Below are 14,307 nucleotides of genomic sequence, written 5' to 3'. Positions count from 1 at the left end.
ACAACCATGCAAATGGAAAAATATACAAATGCATTTTTAAAAATACAGTGTTAATAGAACAGATAGTTACAATGAAGCAGAAGCAACTGAGTTTAGTGATGGCTAATAAGTAAGTGTCAACACCACAACACAACACCTTACTTTGCTTCCCAATACCTGACAGCTCTGAGCAGTGGAGGCAGGAGATAGAGAGTGAGGAATGGGGCAAGAACCTGTAGCTCTGTCCAGAGACCGCTTCTGAATTCAACACAGAATAGTGTCAGAGTTTAAAAACAGCTCTCTTCAAAATGAGGCACGGTGATTCAGCATTTGAGTGTTAAAAATAACACCATAAACATGCACTGTACAAAACTTTCTTTAGAAGCCACCCAGATTAATAAATGTCTTCTGTTACTAATTGTACCAGTAATTACATTTAATAAAAGCCTCCTGAAGTTTTAATTCATACAGACAAGTAAAAAATACAAATAGAAGACATGGTGAGCAACGTCTCCAGCATATCCACACATCAGCATATTTTGCCAATATGCACTTGATTCCTTAATAAGTGTTAGACTAAGACCTTTCGTAACGCTTAAAGTGCTCCACAACCAGGATCTTAAGTCGCGACGATGTTCTGGAAACACCACTCTTAAGTCAAGTTATTGTTTTTTTGTGGGTTTAGTCTTACCAGTTCAAGGGAGGGAAGCTGTGGCTTGGGTCTGTGATCATTCACATACAGATTGACAAGAACTTCAGCCACAGCTTCAATTGCACGCGAGACCTTCCCTACAGTCATCTAACCAGAAAAGGGGAGAAGATGAAGAATAGAAGGAAGACCTTTAATTATTCTTGAAAATGAATTTAATGAGAGAAGGACAAGAATGATTTGAAAACATGCAAACAATGATAAAGAAGGCTAGGAGAAAGAGCAGAGGCAAAGTCTAGCAGAGCACAAGCATGTTCATGCGTGATCAGCGTGGTCCAGCTGGTGGCCACAGAAGGCTTCCATGCAGCCCACACATTTCTCCCTGCAGATAACAGAGAAATAGCTGCTGGGAGCAAACGCTGCTCCCACAGCACAAGGCCTCCTGCCCTGTCCACAAAGAGGCTGAGCAGGGAGCTGCTGCCTGGCTATCAGGGTTGGACCATTCTGATAGGTTAAAAAAATCCATATTGTTCACTTTGACTTCTTAGGACTTTGTTGTTCTATTTCAGAACAGGGGATGGGGACTAAACTTCACATTAATGGACCACAAACTGTGGCTTTTCAGGAAACATTCTATGAAAACATACTAGAAGTCCCACACGGAAATGTTTGTTGATGCTCACAGAGCAACCGTTCTCCTTCTCCCCAGTGACTCATTTTAATGCCAGGGAAAACTGGAGAAACTACGCTCATGAAAGGAAGACACCTCCTTTAATCTGCTTCATCACACTATTGCAGCCATGAATATTAGGCTGTTTCTAACCAAATTTATCAAATAGACAGGCCTGCAAGGAGACTGCAGTTCCTTAGGCTGCGGCTCCAAACGCACCACAGACAGACCACTGCCTGCATGGTCCAGACTTCCTTGCCAAAACACACGCCGGGGGACTGGAAAAGAAGAAAGGTGTGTGTGCGCATGCACGTCTGCGTGAGTGGCAGGCAGGCAGGTAGGTACTCTAGTTTTCTGTTCCTGGGAAAAAAGTCCGTAAAGACTTTGTAGATTTACATTACTATTTTTTACCCTAAACCAAATCTCCTGTAGCGATTTTGATTATAGGTCTCACAACCTCTCTGGTGGCAAAGGCAGCAAGGGCCATCCTGGTATGGCCAGGGATCTGATATTCTGCTTCTGAAGCCAGGACATTTTTTTTTTCCCTGGAGGGTCCATGATCTCATATCTTACACTCCATTTGCCTCCCACAGAGCCCAGATTTTAAGTCCCACACTTCTCAGTGAAATGATTTTTCTACTGCCACCACACCAAGTCTGGCTAATGGAAAGGTTTTAAAATATCAGAAAGTTACCATGAAGAAAGGAAAAAAAATACAAAAGCAATGGTATTCATGATACTTCAGAATAATTTTAAAGCATTTTCTATCAAGCTTAAAAGCAACTATAATGCATTGTGGGTGTGTTTTCAAAAATTATGATGGATAAAAATGTTCTTGCTAATAAAAAAAAATTCAAGTTCAGGAACTTGGGAACAGGTCCAGCCCCTTACAGCTCCCCTTACCTTTTGAGAGTTATCCCATAACTAACTTAATATCCAGGCAGATACAAAATATGTATGTTAAGACAACAAAGGCCATTCAAGGGACAAACTTCTGTACTGCTGGTTTTGTTTAATACAAAAAGACTTTTAAATATTACTCAATATCTGCACAACTTGTGGGGTAACAACAGCAAAGTGAACTGTTAATTACATACCACAATGCTGTTCTAAGTGGTACATTAAATTATAAACCAATACTAGAAGTGAGATTACTTGCTACCGCAGGAAAACTATGTTCCTTTGTATTGTTTAAGATCACAGAAGAAAAAATTTTCCTCCCCAAATTCCGCACCTCTGAATATGCTGAGCAACTTTTAGGCCACATACAACTTATTACCCATGAGCTCCTAAAAGAAAGCATTCAAAGTCAGTTGAAGCAGAAAGTTTACTTTGAACTGGAGCAATTGCTTAAACAATAAGGCTATGCTTAAAGTGCAAGTAGTTGAATTTCAGGAAAAGTATCCTTGAGTCTGAACTACACCTTGCAATTCATCAAGTCGGTTGATTTCTGTTCTCCACCCACTGGAGTGATCTGTGTCAACATTAAAGCAGTCAAAACAAGAAAACTGCATGTTTATACATACTTTAAAAAATGTTATTAAAAGGAAATGTTCTTGTAATGAATGTGAATTCACATTCCATGTAAAAGTAAGTGGGATTTCAATTTAATCTAGCAACCAAAAGATTGCTGTCTGCTCGCCTCCTAATCAACAACCACCAACACAAACATTGTTGCTACTCACCAGCGGGGAGGGCAGGAAGCAAGTGGACTTGACTGATTAGATCTCATTTTAGGGAAACTGTTCAATAAGAACATATTACTGGGGGAAGATCTCTACTGGTTCTCCTTACTGAATCGGGTATGTGGGTAATTAAGAGGACATCCATTTGCCACAGCCTCGGGACTGCACCTTTCAGATGCCTAGCAGAGAGATCTAGATAGATTGGAGAACCGGGCAATGATTGATGGGATGAAATTTAACAAGTCCAAATGCCAGATTCTGCACCTAGGCCAGGCACAATTATAAATTGGGAGAGGAGTGGCTGGAGAGCCCTGCAGAAAGGGATCTGGGGGTGCTGGCTGACAGCAGGCTCAACATGAGCCAGCAGCGTGCGCTGGCAGCCAAGAGGGCAACCCGCATCCTGGGGTGCGTTAAACAGTATAACCAGCCGGTCAAAAGAGGTGACTATCCCACTGTATTCAGCGTTGGTTCGGCCTCACCTTGAGTGCTGTGTGCAATTCTGGGCCCCAGAATTTAAGAAGGATGTAAAGGTCCTTGAATGTGTCCAGAGGAGGGCAACAAAGCTGGTGAAAGGGCTGGAAGGAATGTCCTATGAGGCCAAGGTCTTTGGGCTTGTCTAGTTTGGAGAAAAGGAGGCTGAGGGGCGACCTCATTGCTCTCTACAGCTTCCTGAGGAGGGGACGTGGAGAGGGAGGTGCTGATCCAGTGATAGGATGTGTGGGAATGGTTCAAAGCTGCGTCAGGGGAGGTTCAGACTGGACATTAGGAAGCACTTCTTTACCGAGAGGGTGGTCAAACACTGCAACAGGCTTCCTAGAGAGGTGGTTGGTGCCCCATGCCTGTCAGCGTTTAAGAGGCATCTGGACAATGCCCTTAATAACATGCTTTAACTTATGGACAGCCCCGAATTGGTCAGGCAGTTGGACTAGATGAATGTTGTAGGTCCCTTCCAACTGAAATATTCTATTATACTCAAATGCTATTCAATCACAAAACAGAAATATCAGGGCAGGATGAGAATCCACTGCCCCATGAGCACCTGCCACCATCAGAAACCCACAGAGAATGGGAGGGATGGGGTGTGCAAGAGCAGTGCTGCCCTGCAAGGCTCGTGACTTCTGCCGTCGTACAACAGCATAACCGCCAAGCAACCCCATGTGTCTTCTCTAAACCTCACCCTGCTTAAGGAGAAGGACTTCAATAACATCCTTACCCATTTAATTGTGTGAGTGTAATAAACTCCAGTTGCAGGAGAGAGGGTCTGACTCCAAATCTACACACATTCCTTTAGAGAACCTGCCAGCTCTTACACAGCTCAGCTTTGGTCAACAGCACACAGATCTCTGCCTGCCTGATGCTGCTCATACCCTAGAAACTCATTATAAACATAATAGGTTTTATATTTTGCTCATGCACTTACTACCCTTGAGGCTACTGGTGTACATGAAGTCCCACACACGCATGCAATTTTGTAGTGCTGGGGCCATTATCAATATGTAACAGGCTACTGCTCACAATTCAAGCAGGTTTGTACCAGTAGCTTTAAACCCTTTGTTGGAAAGGAATCTTAAAGAGTTACCTTACATGGTGAATTTCAGGAAACGATCAAAAAACCACTTAAAAATCCCCCAAGTGTTTGTGATTTACTAAGACTATTGACCTGTCAATGACATGTTGCCAATGCTTTTCAGCAGGTTGATCAGGGTGGTTATTAACGTGGGAAAAGAAAGCTGCCTTCTGTATTTCCCTCTGCTATTATTTATAGCACCGCAGCCAACCAACAAGTCAGCCTCAGTAGTATTTTCATAAAACAAAGGAAATATGCTCTCTGCCTCCAAAAGCATACAATGCTTCCCCTTTTTGTTTCATATCCTTAATGATTTTCCTGGTCTTATTTTGCTCTGAGGGTGATTTATTTACTTTTGGTACCACCTGCTCCATATATTTTACCTCTGAGATAAACAACATTTGAGTAATAAGTTACCGTGTGTAGGAAACACCCAAGCCCTGCTTACTGCTGGTAATTAAATTCACATCACTGAAGGGAAGTAGTTGGTCCAAACTCTGCAGGCAGCAAAGCCTATTTATTGCAACATCTTCATAGTTCTTACGATGTATTGTGTGGATTCACTCATGCAAAGCTCAGATGAACACAGTTTTCTGAAGGTCAATCCAACTTTAAACAGAAAACAGGAATAACCAAAGCCCAGCCTGTAATATAATATTTGTTAATTCATAATTCTACCTATGTGAATTTTGACAGCTGATTAAAGCTAGAAAGTAGTTTTGATTATTACTGGCAACTTGCATATAGTGTCATATAGAAGTTAATTCTTAATAAATTGTAATGACTGTATGTCTTTAAAAGAAACAATATGCTTCCATAGCCTTCCTTTCAAGTACTCCTTTCAGGACTGAGGCTTAATAACAGGTTTCTGTAATAAGACAGAATGATTTATTAGCCACCATTTTCAATAAATATGCTACAATAACTAATACTGTACCAATGAAAATTCAACAGATGTAAAGGATCGTCATGTCTGATAACAATCTCAGTACTCACTTGAAATTAAAATGACAATACTAACTATTTAAAGGATGGGAGGGTGCTGATATTTATAGGTCATCTCTCATGAAGTCTTACAAAACTGAAGAGACTTCTATTATTTTCTGGTCTTCTGCTGGGAAAAAGCAGAAACACTGAGCGTAACAGGCGGGAGCTCTTTCTGTTGGCTTACCAATCCTGAAGCCCTTTTCCAAACTGAAGTCTAGACTTACCTAGCGATATCTCTCAGAACAGAGACCAGAAATATAAATTCTGAGTCCTATAACCCCACCCTCCCTCAAGATAACACAAACACAGGCAATTACCAGTACATATTCACAGCAGAGAGGTCCAAACATATTGTAAAATTATCATGCACAGTACTTGAAAATGCACACTGCACACCTGAAATGTTATCAAATTTTATTTATATAATGCTGCACATTTAGCCTGTGTTTTATAGAGTATGATGAAATTTTCATGTTCTGAAAAGTGTGCAAGCTTAAAAGATAAAACACGGGGACAACAATTTAACCATGGAAGGGCATGGACGGATGGCAAGGCTGCAGCAGGTGTTCCCTGAAGATTTCATACTCTTACAGTAAAAACAGCAGTAAAAAAACTGCTTCTGGAAAAAATTTGCTTGAGAAATAACAAAAGGTAAGCCAAAACATGGCCTGTGTAACTTGAAGAGGAACAGAACTAAAGTTAAGTTGCCAAAGAAAGGTAAAGCTAAAGTAACAGGCATATCACAGGACTGAATCGACCTCGCAGCACATGAATAGTATGGAGACCAAAAGTCTTGCACATTCATTAACACCTCACCAACACATCACCAATGCAAACAACGGTCCTGGACATAGGTCCAAAAGGCCATTAAGTCCATCACCCATCCTCAGGGCAGGATCCACTTTATTTGTGTAAAGTAAGTGCACATTGGCATAACCTGCTCCAAAAGCTGTCCATGCTGCTGACTGCAGGCCTCCCCCAGCACCCTGCTCCTTACCACTCCAGGGTCCCTTATCCCCATCCCCAAGCCTGACCTGAATCTCTGTTTCCATGGTGACCATCCATCACCCCTTACTGTGCATGGAGGATAGGTACCCTCCCCTTCTCCGTAACACCCCTGCACAGACACCGTCTGTGCTGACTGACCCTGTCTAACCCCTCTACTCCCTCTTAGTTACCCCTGTAGCAAGGACAGCACCAACAATGTCACTTGTACTCACTGGCAACCCTGGAAAGGAAACTCAAAGGGGTTTTTTGCATTTTTGGTTTTGGTTTTTTTTTTTTTTTTTAAATCTACTTACTACCTTTCCCATTGAAATATCTACAGTAATCCATCATCACCTGGGGTTCATTTGGATCAGCTTTCTATTACTGCATCTGCCTCAAAGGGGAGGAAGGTAAAAGTTTGCCAGTTCATTATCAGACCTGCTATTTAAAAATTCTCAAATATGCCGTGCCAAATGCACCATATTTAGACATATGTGATGCATACAGTGTACAAGAGGACCTGAGCCTGTACAACCCTATGGAGCAATATAGTAGGCATCAAGATGTTTACGCATGTAGATCCGCCAAAGAATACATGTAGCCCTACCTAACCAGCCAAATATTTACCAAATGGCATGAATGTATATTTACTGTGCTGGTGACAGAACAAGATTTTCTTGCCTCAGCTGTGCTGCATTCTGCCATTACCCATGGAGAAAGCATTTTTCAGTTGAAGTAAACTCAGCCTGAGTGAAATCAAGTCACAACAAACTATTGCTATGCCACTTAAATACAATGAAAAACTAATAAAAGGCTGTGAGTGCACTTTAAACAAAATGCAGTTGAATTAAAACATCCAAAAATGATTGCTCAGGCCAAAATGTTTGTTAAGAAAAAAAATCTTAAAACCCCAGTAAAATTATCGCTCACAGAGTTTCCACATGATTAAGAGCCTTGTTCTCATACTCTAAAGGCTTGTTCACATAGTTTGGTTTTTTTTTAATTCTCTTTGCAGTGTCACAATAGCTCTCCAAATCAAACGAGCAACAGGCCCTGATATTTTGGAAACCATTACTTAGCTTAAAACCCATCACATGCTGTACCTCCTAGGTCATAAAAAGTAAGAGGTAAATCCAGGCAAAGGAATTATTTTGAAGCTGAAGGGAATTAGGGGATTACCGCAGTAAGGCACCTGCTGGGCTTGCAGTGTCCTTGAAGGGCTGTGTAGCCTATATTTTCCTGAGGAATGAGAGGAAGGGAGTTTTTTCAACACAGCTCTATCTCAACCGAGGAACGTGCCTTTGCAAACCGCAAGTCAGCTCAGTATCTACCTGCTAAGTTACTGCTGAGGCTGTGAGCCTGATTTCCAGCCAGCATTAACAATATGGTGCAAAATAACCTAAAAAGATCTAGACCAATTCCACTAAATGATCCTGCCAAATGCCCACCAGACGGGAAATTACCTTCAGCCATGGCTTACCTGAAGTTGGGCAATACTTATGAGTATTTTATAATACTACTGTCATTTAAATATAATAAAATCAGGCAGAATGCTTTGCTGCTCCTCACAGTAAACGGAGACAGTACCTGCAAACAGCACTTCTTTCAGTGTGTCAGGCAGCAGAGCCTCCAGCTCCAGCAGCACTGCATTGGGTCGCCTTCAATACTTCTAGAAACTTGATGTTTCCACCTTTATTTTCCACACCAACCCTATTCAATACTGCAGTGTTCCCAGACTGCTGCTACATAATCTGTGGGTGAAGGAAAGAGAACCTGGGCCTTTACCTGCCCTGAAAAGCTGAAAAATATCAAACTTTCTTCAATTAAAATCCTTGTAAAAGAAGGGGAGTTAGAAGGCAATGTCACCTTAACTTCCACAGATAAAAGCACAGCCCATTGTAATATCAGCATAAGAAGTAAGAGCTGAATATCTCTGATTCAAGTGTTATCTAATTGCTTTCATTCAGAGTATGCATCTTTCCTCTCTGTAAAGCTTGCTGTTACAAACAACTGTATTCTAGCAATCAACGTGCAGAAGCAAGTTTAAAGTACAAATAAGTAAACAAACAAAACAACAATAAAATCTGTCTAGATCGACAAGCGCTCACACAATCCCAAAACATGTCCTCTAGTTAAAATAACCATTATTGTGCAGGTTGTCCCCTGCAGTCCAGGCGGATATTCTTATGAAAAGACACACAAATGCCACCCAAGAACAACTAACCAGTCCTGTAAGATCCACTTAGCTATACAATGTGAAGCTCTTTCTCTGCTAGGCATATCTGTGGTACTATCCAATAACAGAACATTTAAAATAAGCAGCAATGCAAAATTTTCAGAATTGAAGCAAAAATTTTGTTAACTATTTGCTTTGTTCTTCAGCTTTATATCTGAACTATTTTTAACAACGACTCTCCTCTTACAAACATGCAGAATTAACAACAGTGAACAAAGTGAAGTTTGATTCAAATGTGAAATACAACCTATACAACAGATCTGCTGGCAGCGCCTTCCATCCAAGCCATTTCTCAAGCAGCTTTAGCGCAAGTTTGGATTTTACAGGGAAAAAAAAAAAAAAAATCTATTAATAGAGTACCTGTCTAGAAGGAACAGCAGGGAAAGCTGAACCGACAGATGATGGAGAAGAGGCAGCAGCTGAATCGTGAGGTGGAGGGCAAGAGGGAGTTGGGGGCTGAGAATGGGATAAGCCTTTAGTAGGTAGCTTATTCTGTATAGAGCAGAAACAGGAGAGTTATCCAAGAGACAGTGACATTAGCACAGATTAAGAGAATAATTTCACAGTCACGCATCAAAAAAATATAAAGATAATAACTACAGTTCTGCTCTTTTCTCTATTTCTGCACAGTGAGGAGCCATGGAAATCATCATGGCAAAACCTTCATGGCAAATGATATTATTGTACTCAGTTTTCTTATAAAAATATTTACAGTAGGCAGTAAGGTAAGATAATGCTGGGAGAAAGCATAAAGAAACATAAGAAATGCCAGATTGCACTAAGAGCTACTGCTCACCAATTCATTAGAAATTGTGAGCTACCAATGCATACTTAAGCACAAGACATGGTTTATTCTAACACATTTCTCTCATGCTAAAGTACGCTGACTAGCTTTATGATTTAAATTGTGTTTTACCTCAATCAAATTATGCAATAATATTTAAACACAGCTTTTTACGGTTTCAGTGGAATCCACAGTACTTTTCAGATCCACCCAGGATGAAAGGAAAGTTAAAAACAAAACTACTGCAATTTTTTTCCTTCCATGAATTCTTATACATCTTCTAACTCAGCACTTCTTCAGGTGCAAAACCTAATATTCACCTTTGGAAACTCCAGGTATCCAAACATTGAGGCAAGATGTGCTGCTTTCTCTTTAATGTTCTTTTTATGGAATTCCCTATTTGCTATGGTCTGAGCTCTTTTCTGCAATAAGAGCCAGGGAAGGAGAGCCAAGAAAAGAAAGAGAGAGAGATTTCAGTTAATGTCACATACGTCCTCAGAATACAGCAAGTTTGTAGAAAGACTTTTTATTGTCTTAATATAACCTAAAGTCAAAGAGAAAAGGCTAGCATATCCAGGGAAAATGCAGTAGACAGATTAACGTATGCAGTTAAGAGACAGAAAGGAAAAGAAATTGCTTGTCACCTGTTTCATTTTTTCCTCCAGGTGCTGAAGACGCTCAAGCACTCCAGAAAGTACAAATGCAGCAGAACAGGCAGATGCGAGATTTTCAGAGGTTTCTGACAGACTGGGCTGGGTATCTGTTTTTTGTACAGTCTTTGATCTCCTGGCCATATGATCAGAACCACTTAAAGACTGTTTGGGTTCCCTGACCTCGTGTTCACTCCTAGCTACCACCTGAAACTGGGAAACACTTGAATTGAAAAAAATCTGCTTTCTGCACTACCATGCAGTATATGCAGCTTTTAAGGATGCTTCCGAAAGCGCAGCACAGTCATGCACATAACTAGAAATAAAGTGTTCTCACATCACTCTTTGCACACTACCTACTGCATCTCTGATGCTTGTGTCCATACACTGAAATAAATCAGTCCGACATAACTTACGCAGGTCTTGACATCCTTCTCTAGGTTTGTATCAGTTTATATGAATAACCCCAGATAGCATCAGTGCAGAAGAACACGACACTACATCTCCTTCTAGGGTTTTTATGAAAGGTTTTGGTTTTTTTTTTAACATCACATCTGCCTGAAACTAAACTTACAATCAAATTGTAAGAATATCAACAGTAGTTCTTGGCATAATTCTAGATCTAGTCCAACACAAGTCAAGCTATAATGCATTTTCTGAGGAGTTCAGAATAGGTCTCTGAATTTGAATCCTCATATAAAATAGCTTTTGAAGTAAATTAAACATTTGAACCAGTTCAGCTTTATCAAATTCAGTCTCAAAAATGACCTTCCAGTTGGTCTTTTCATGACAGTTTTCTACTTCATCCTATCTGTCCAATTCAAATAAATACACAAACTTCTGAAATTTCTCAGAATTAAAATTAAAAAACCTAGGATAGCACACCTGCCTTTAAAACAACAATTCTCAACTGGTTCATGAATCCGCATTTTTCATCAAGCTGATCTGCAGATTTCCACATGCAATGCAGATTTTCAAGAGACTACTCTTGAAATGCCACTAAGGATATTTACTTCCATTTCGAACTCTAATGTAAAGTGAATGTCAATACTATTTGATATGAGATCGCTTTCATTGGAAGTACTAAGTGAAAAATTTAGACAGTGTATTCAAAATTTTGCCCCATATTTATGATGCTGCGAAAGAGCTTTCAGCAGAAATTCTTATCACAAGTTCTACTTAAAGAAATAAAAAAAACCCTGGGCATCAGTATCAGCTTTTCAATGCTCTACCTTTTACCTTAGACATTCTTGCCAGGTTTCTCGGGATGAAAAACTTCATTTGCCTTATCACTACAACAGCCCAAAGCATTGAGTACATGCACAGACAAATTTTCAGGTACTGCTGTAGTTTTCTCGCATGTTAATAGCTATGTAATTATATTTATACAATTTGTAATCTAACAGAAATCAACACCTATGTTTTTAGTTTTTTTTTCTACACAGTTACTAATTCTCTCAAATAGTTTTCTCATCTGGCCAAGCAGGCGTAAAATAGCCTTAAACTTTAATGTGGTTTTCACAATTCTCAGCTAAATATATCTGTTAACCCTGCAGATTACATCCAAGTATTGTTTTATTTATTTATTTTTAAAAAATATATACACATGTGTGTGTATATATATGTGTGTGTGTGTATATATATTCTGTAGTGACACAATAACACTGAGTTCCCAGCAGTAAGAGAAATGGTGTGCTTGTCAGGTGTTACCCATATGAGTTCCTACCTGCCTTTTTGGTTGAGGTGGAAGAAGACTTGGATCCTTAGGTTTAGCAAAGCGAGGATTAACAGGAGGGTCAGAAGAGAGCAGGGCTGGTCTATCTATTAGCTCCTTGTAAAGCATTTTTAAAATTATAAAGACAGAGTGGGAAAAAAAAGGAAGACAGTAAATACGATTCAAAGATCTTTTGAGGCAGAAATAAATAAAAGCTGCTTTTAACAATACATTACTATGGAGCTTAACAACAGATTTTGCAGATTTTTGTCACCTATCCATTTTATTAACCACTTCTACCATCAAAGATACAGTTAAAATTCAGCACATTCAGTATTCTTTTAGAGAGGTTACAATCAAAATGTAACGCATTGAGGCTTCCTCCAACATGGCCAAGCAAACCTTGTATCACATGCAGAAAGCTCTGGGCATTGACAAGTAGCCAAGCAGAGTGCAAACAACAGTGGTTCATGGGATGAGAAAGTCACTTGACATCTATAAAGCCTACACTTGTAGAGAACTTAAGTATGTAAATAAACAAATGGATACAAGCACAAAGAATTAAGAAAGCCACCACCCTTGACAGAACCTCGACACCTTGCTCATCCTTCCTTCAGATCTTTTAGGTGACAGATCCAAACTCTGCTGACTCAAGCCATCTCACTGGCTAAAGTGTGATTTTCAGCTTATCATTCCTAACTTGACAGCACGGGATTATTTTTAAAACACCACTAGTCACACTAACAACAAACTATGAAAATGCAGCGGAATGTAAAAATGTATTCCATTATGCCTACTTTAGGAATGGTAATGGCAGCTGGACACATCTTGCAAAAGATTAGGTTCCCTTCTTACGCTTTCTAAATTTTCTACAAAAAAAGATTCAACTGGATATGCAGTGTCCTTTATTCATAGAAAATAGGGAAAAAAAAAAGTCCTTCTGCAATACCATATGCAGCCAGCTTAGACTTCCACACAAAGCCAAAATTCTACAGACTGGCTTACAAGAGATTTCTAGACATTGCAATTCCACTATACTTTATTAATATAATAGATATTAATATATTATATTAACATGCATTAGTCAATCTATATTAGTCATATTTGTTCGCTACATATTGAGAGGAATACCTTTAATTTACATAAAGTATAAAAAAAGACAACCCACTTCAAACACATAATAGATCCATTTTTTCCCTTGGAAATCTGCATCACCTTCACGAGGAGGGACTACAGTTTAATTTCAGCGATTACTTTTATGTTCATCTATGACCTACCTGCCTCCGAAAAATTGTATTTGGAGCATTCTCTTCAAACTTTGCTAACAGTTGAGTTGCCATTGATTTAACTTTATTCTGGTTCATTCCTTCTCTGCCATCACTCTGCTCTTTCCCCGCATTTGTCCCTTGGCTTGAAAAGCCTGAAGCCTGCAAGGAAACAACAAACTATGTTTTTCTCGAGTTTACCTATGACACTCATGAAGAGAGAGAAAGAGAGAGATAACATCCTTATCAGCAAAGGGTGAAAGGAAAGTGTCTACAGTATATTAAAAATGACATTGGTTAGCATGTAAAAGTCACCAAAAAAAACACTTTCTTTGGTCCCAGAGCACAGTAAAAAGGGAACATTAATCAGTGCTGTGATGATAAAGCAGAGTCACAAAGGTAACTAATCAGAGAAGGGCTAGGAACCAAGCTGCAATGCAAACTCTTCAAACAAAAATTTGTTTAAACAACTGTGTTGGGAAAAGGATAAAAAACAAACAAACAATACCTTAAACATTCTTGGGTCAGAAAGAAAACTAGTGCAATTTAGGTAATGCTCTCCTCCTCCCTACCAAATGATTTAAATAAATTTAGCTCTTCTTTAGTGCACACCACAGTAAATCAAAGGTTTTAAGGGGAGAGGCTTTTTGTTCCCGCCAAGCACAAGAGGCCAAGCCCTGGCCCCCCGACGCTCGCTGCTCCTCAGCTCTGGTGCTCAACAAGGAGCTGGATGTGTGCGGACACCACTGAACACCAACCTCCTCGAAGACACCGAAAAGACCTTTTCGACGTCTTTTGTTAGTCTCATTTTCTTCCGTTTTCCCTTCAACCTGAAACGGTAAAGCCAAAACAAGTTCTATGGATTACTGCAGCAGTTACTAGATTTACGCACGCAGTTCCTCCCAGGATATTAACTTTCATAACCAGGCAAGTGCGGTCTGGCCTGTGTTGAACGAGGCAAACTCAGGTGAGCAGCACCAGTGTGCGGGGGCCCTCGTTGCACTGGCGTGCTCAGCAGGGTCATTCCTCACGTGAGGAGCCTGGTGGCCCTCGTGGCAGTTAGCACGTATGTAAAAGCTGCCCTGTAACCCCTGACTGGAGCTCCCACTGGACTCTGATGGGTGAAAATACATG

At 40.1% G+C, this 14,307-nt stretch overlaps 1 protein-coding gene across 4 annotated transcripts in view; it reads right to left on the bottom strand.

The window, feature by feature from the left end:
* MICAL2 (microtubule associated monooxygenase, calponin and LIM domain containing 2) overlaps positions 1–14,307 on the bottom strand; it is a 133,443-nt gene that overhangs the window by 57,582 nt on the left and 61,554 nt on the right. For 3 of the 4 annotated variants that reach the window (XM_075163185.1, XM_075163184.1, XM_075163186.1), the window contains exons 15-16: positions 13,932–14,003; positions 13,186–13,335 (exon numbers count right to left, since the gene is read on the bottom strand). In XM_075163185.1, the coding sequence (XP_075019286.1) occupies positions 13,186–13,335; positions 13,932–14,003 (222 nt within the window). Of the gene's footprint in view, positions 1–141; positions 238–670; positions 779–9,120; positions 9,253–9,864; positions 9,967–10,188; positions 10,408–11,920; positions 12,026–13,185; positions 13,336–13,931; positions 14,004–14,307 lie in introns of all 4 variants that reach the window. The other variant, XM_075163189.1, reaches the window with a different exon arrangement.

Source organism: Calonectris borealis, chromosome 14, assembly GCF_964195595.1.
Source record: "Calonectris borealis chromosome 14, bCalBor7.hap1.2, whole genome shotgun sequence".
Classification (NCBI taxonomy): domain Eukaryota; kingdom Metazoa; phylum Chordata; class Aves; order Procellariiformes; family Procellariidae; genus Calonectris; species Calonectris borealis.
The sequence above is the reverse complement of the archived record's forward strand: the minus strand, read 5'-3'. Positions and strand labels throughout refer to the sequence as shown.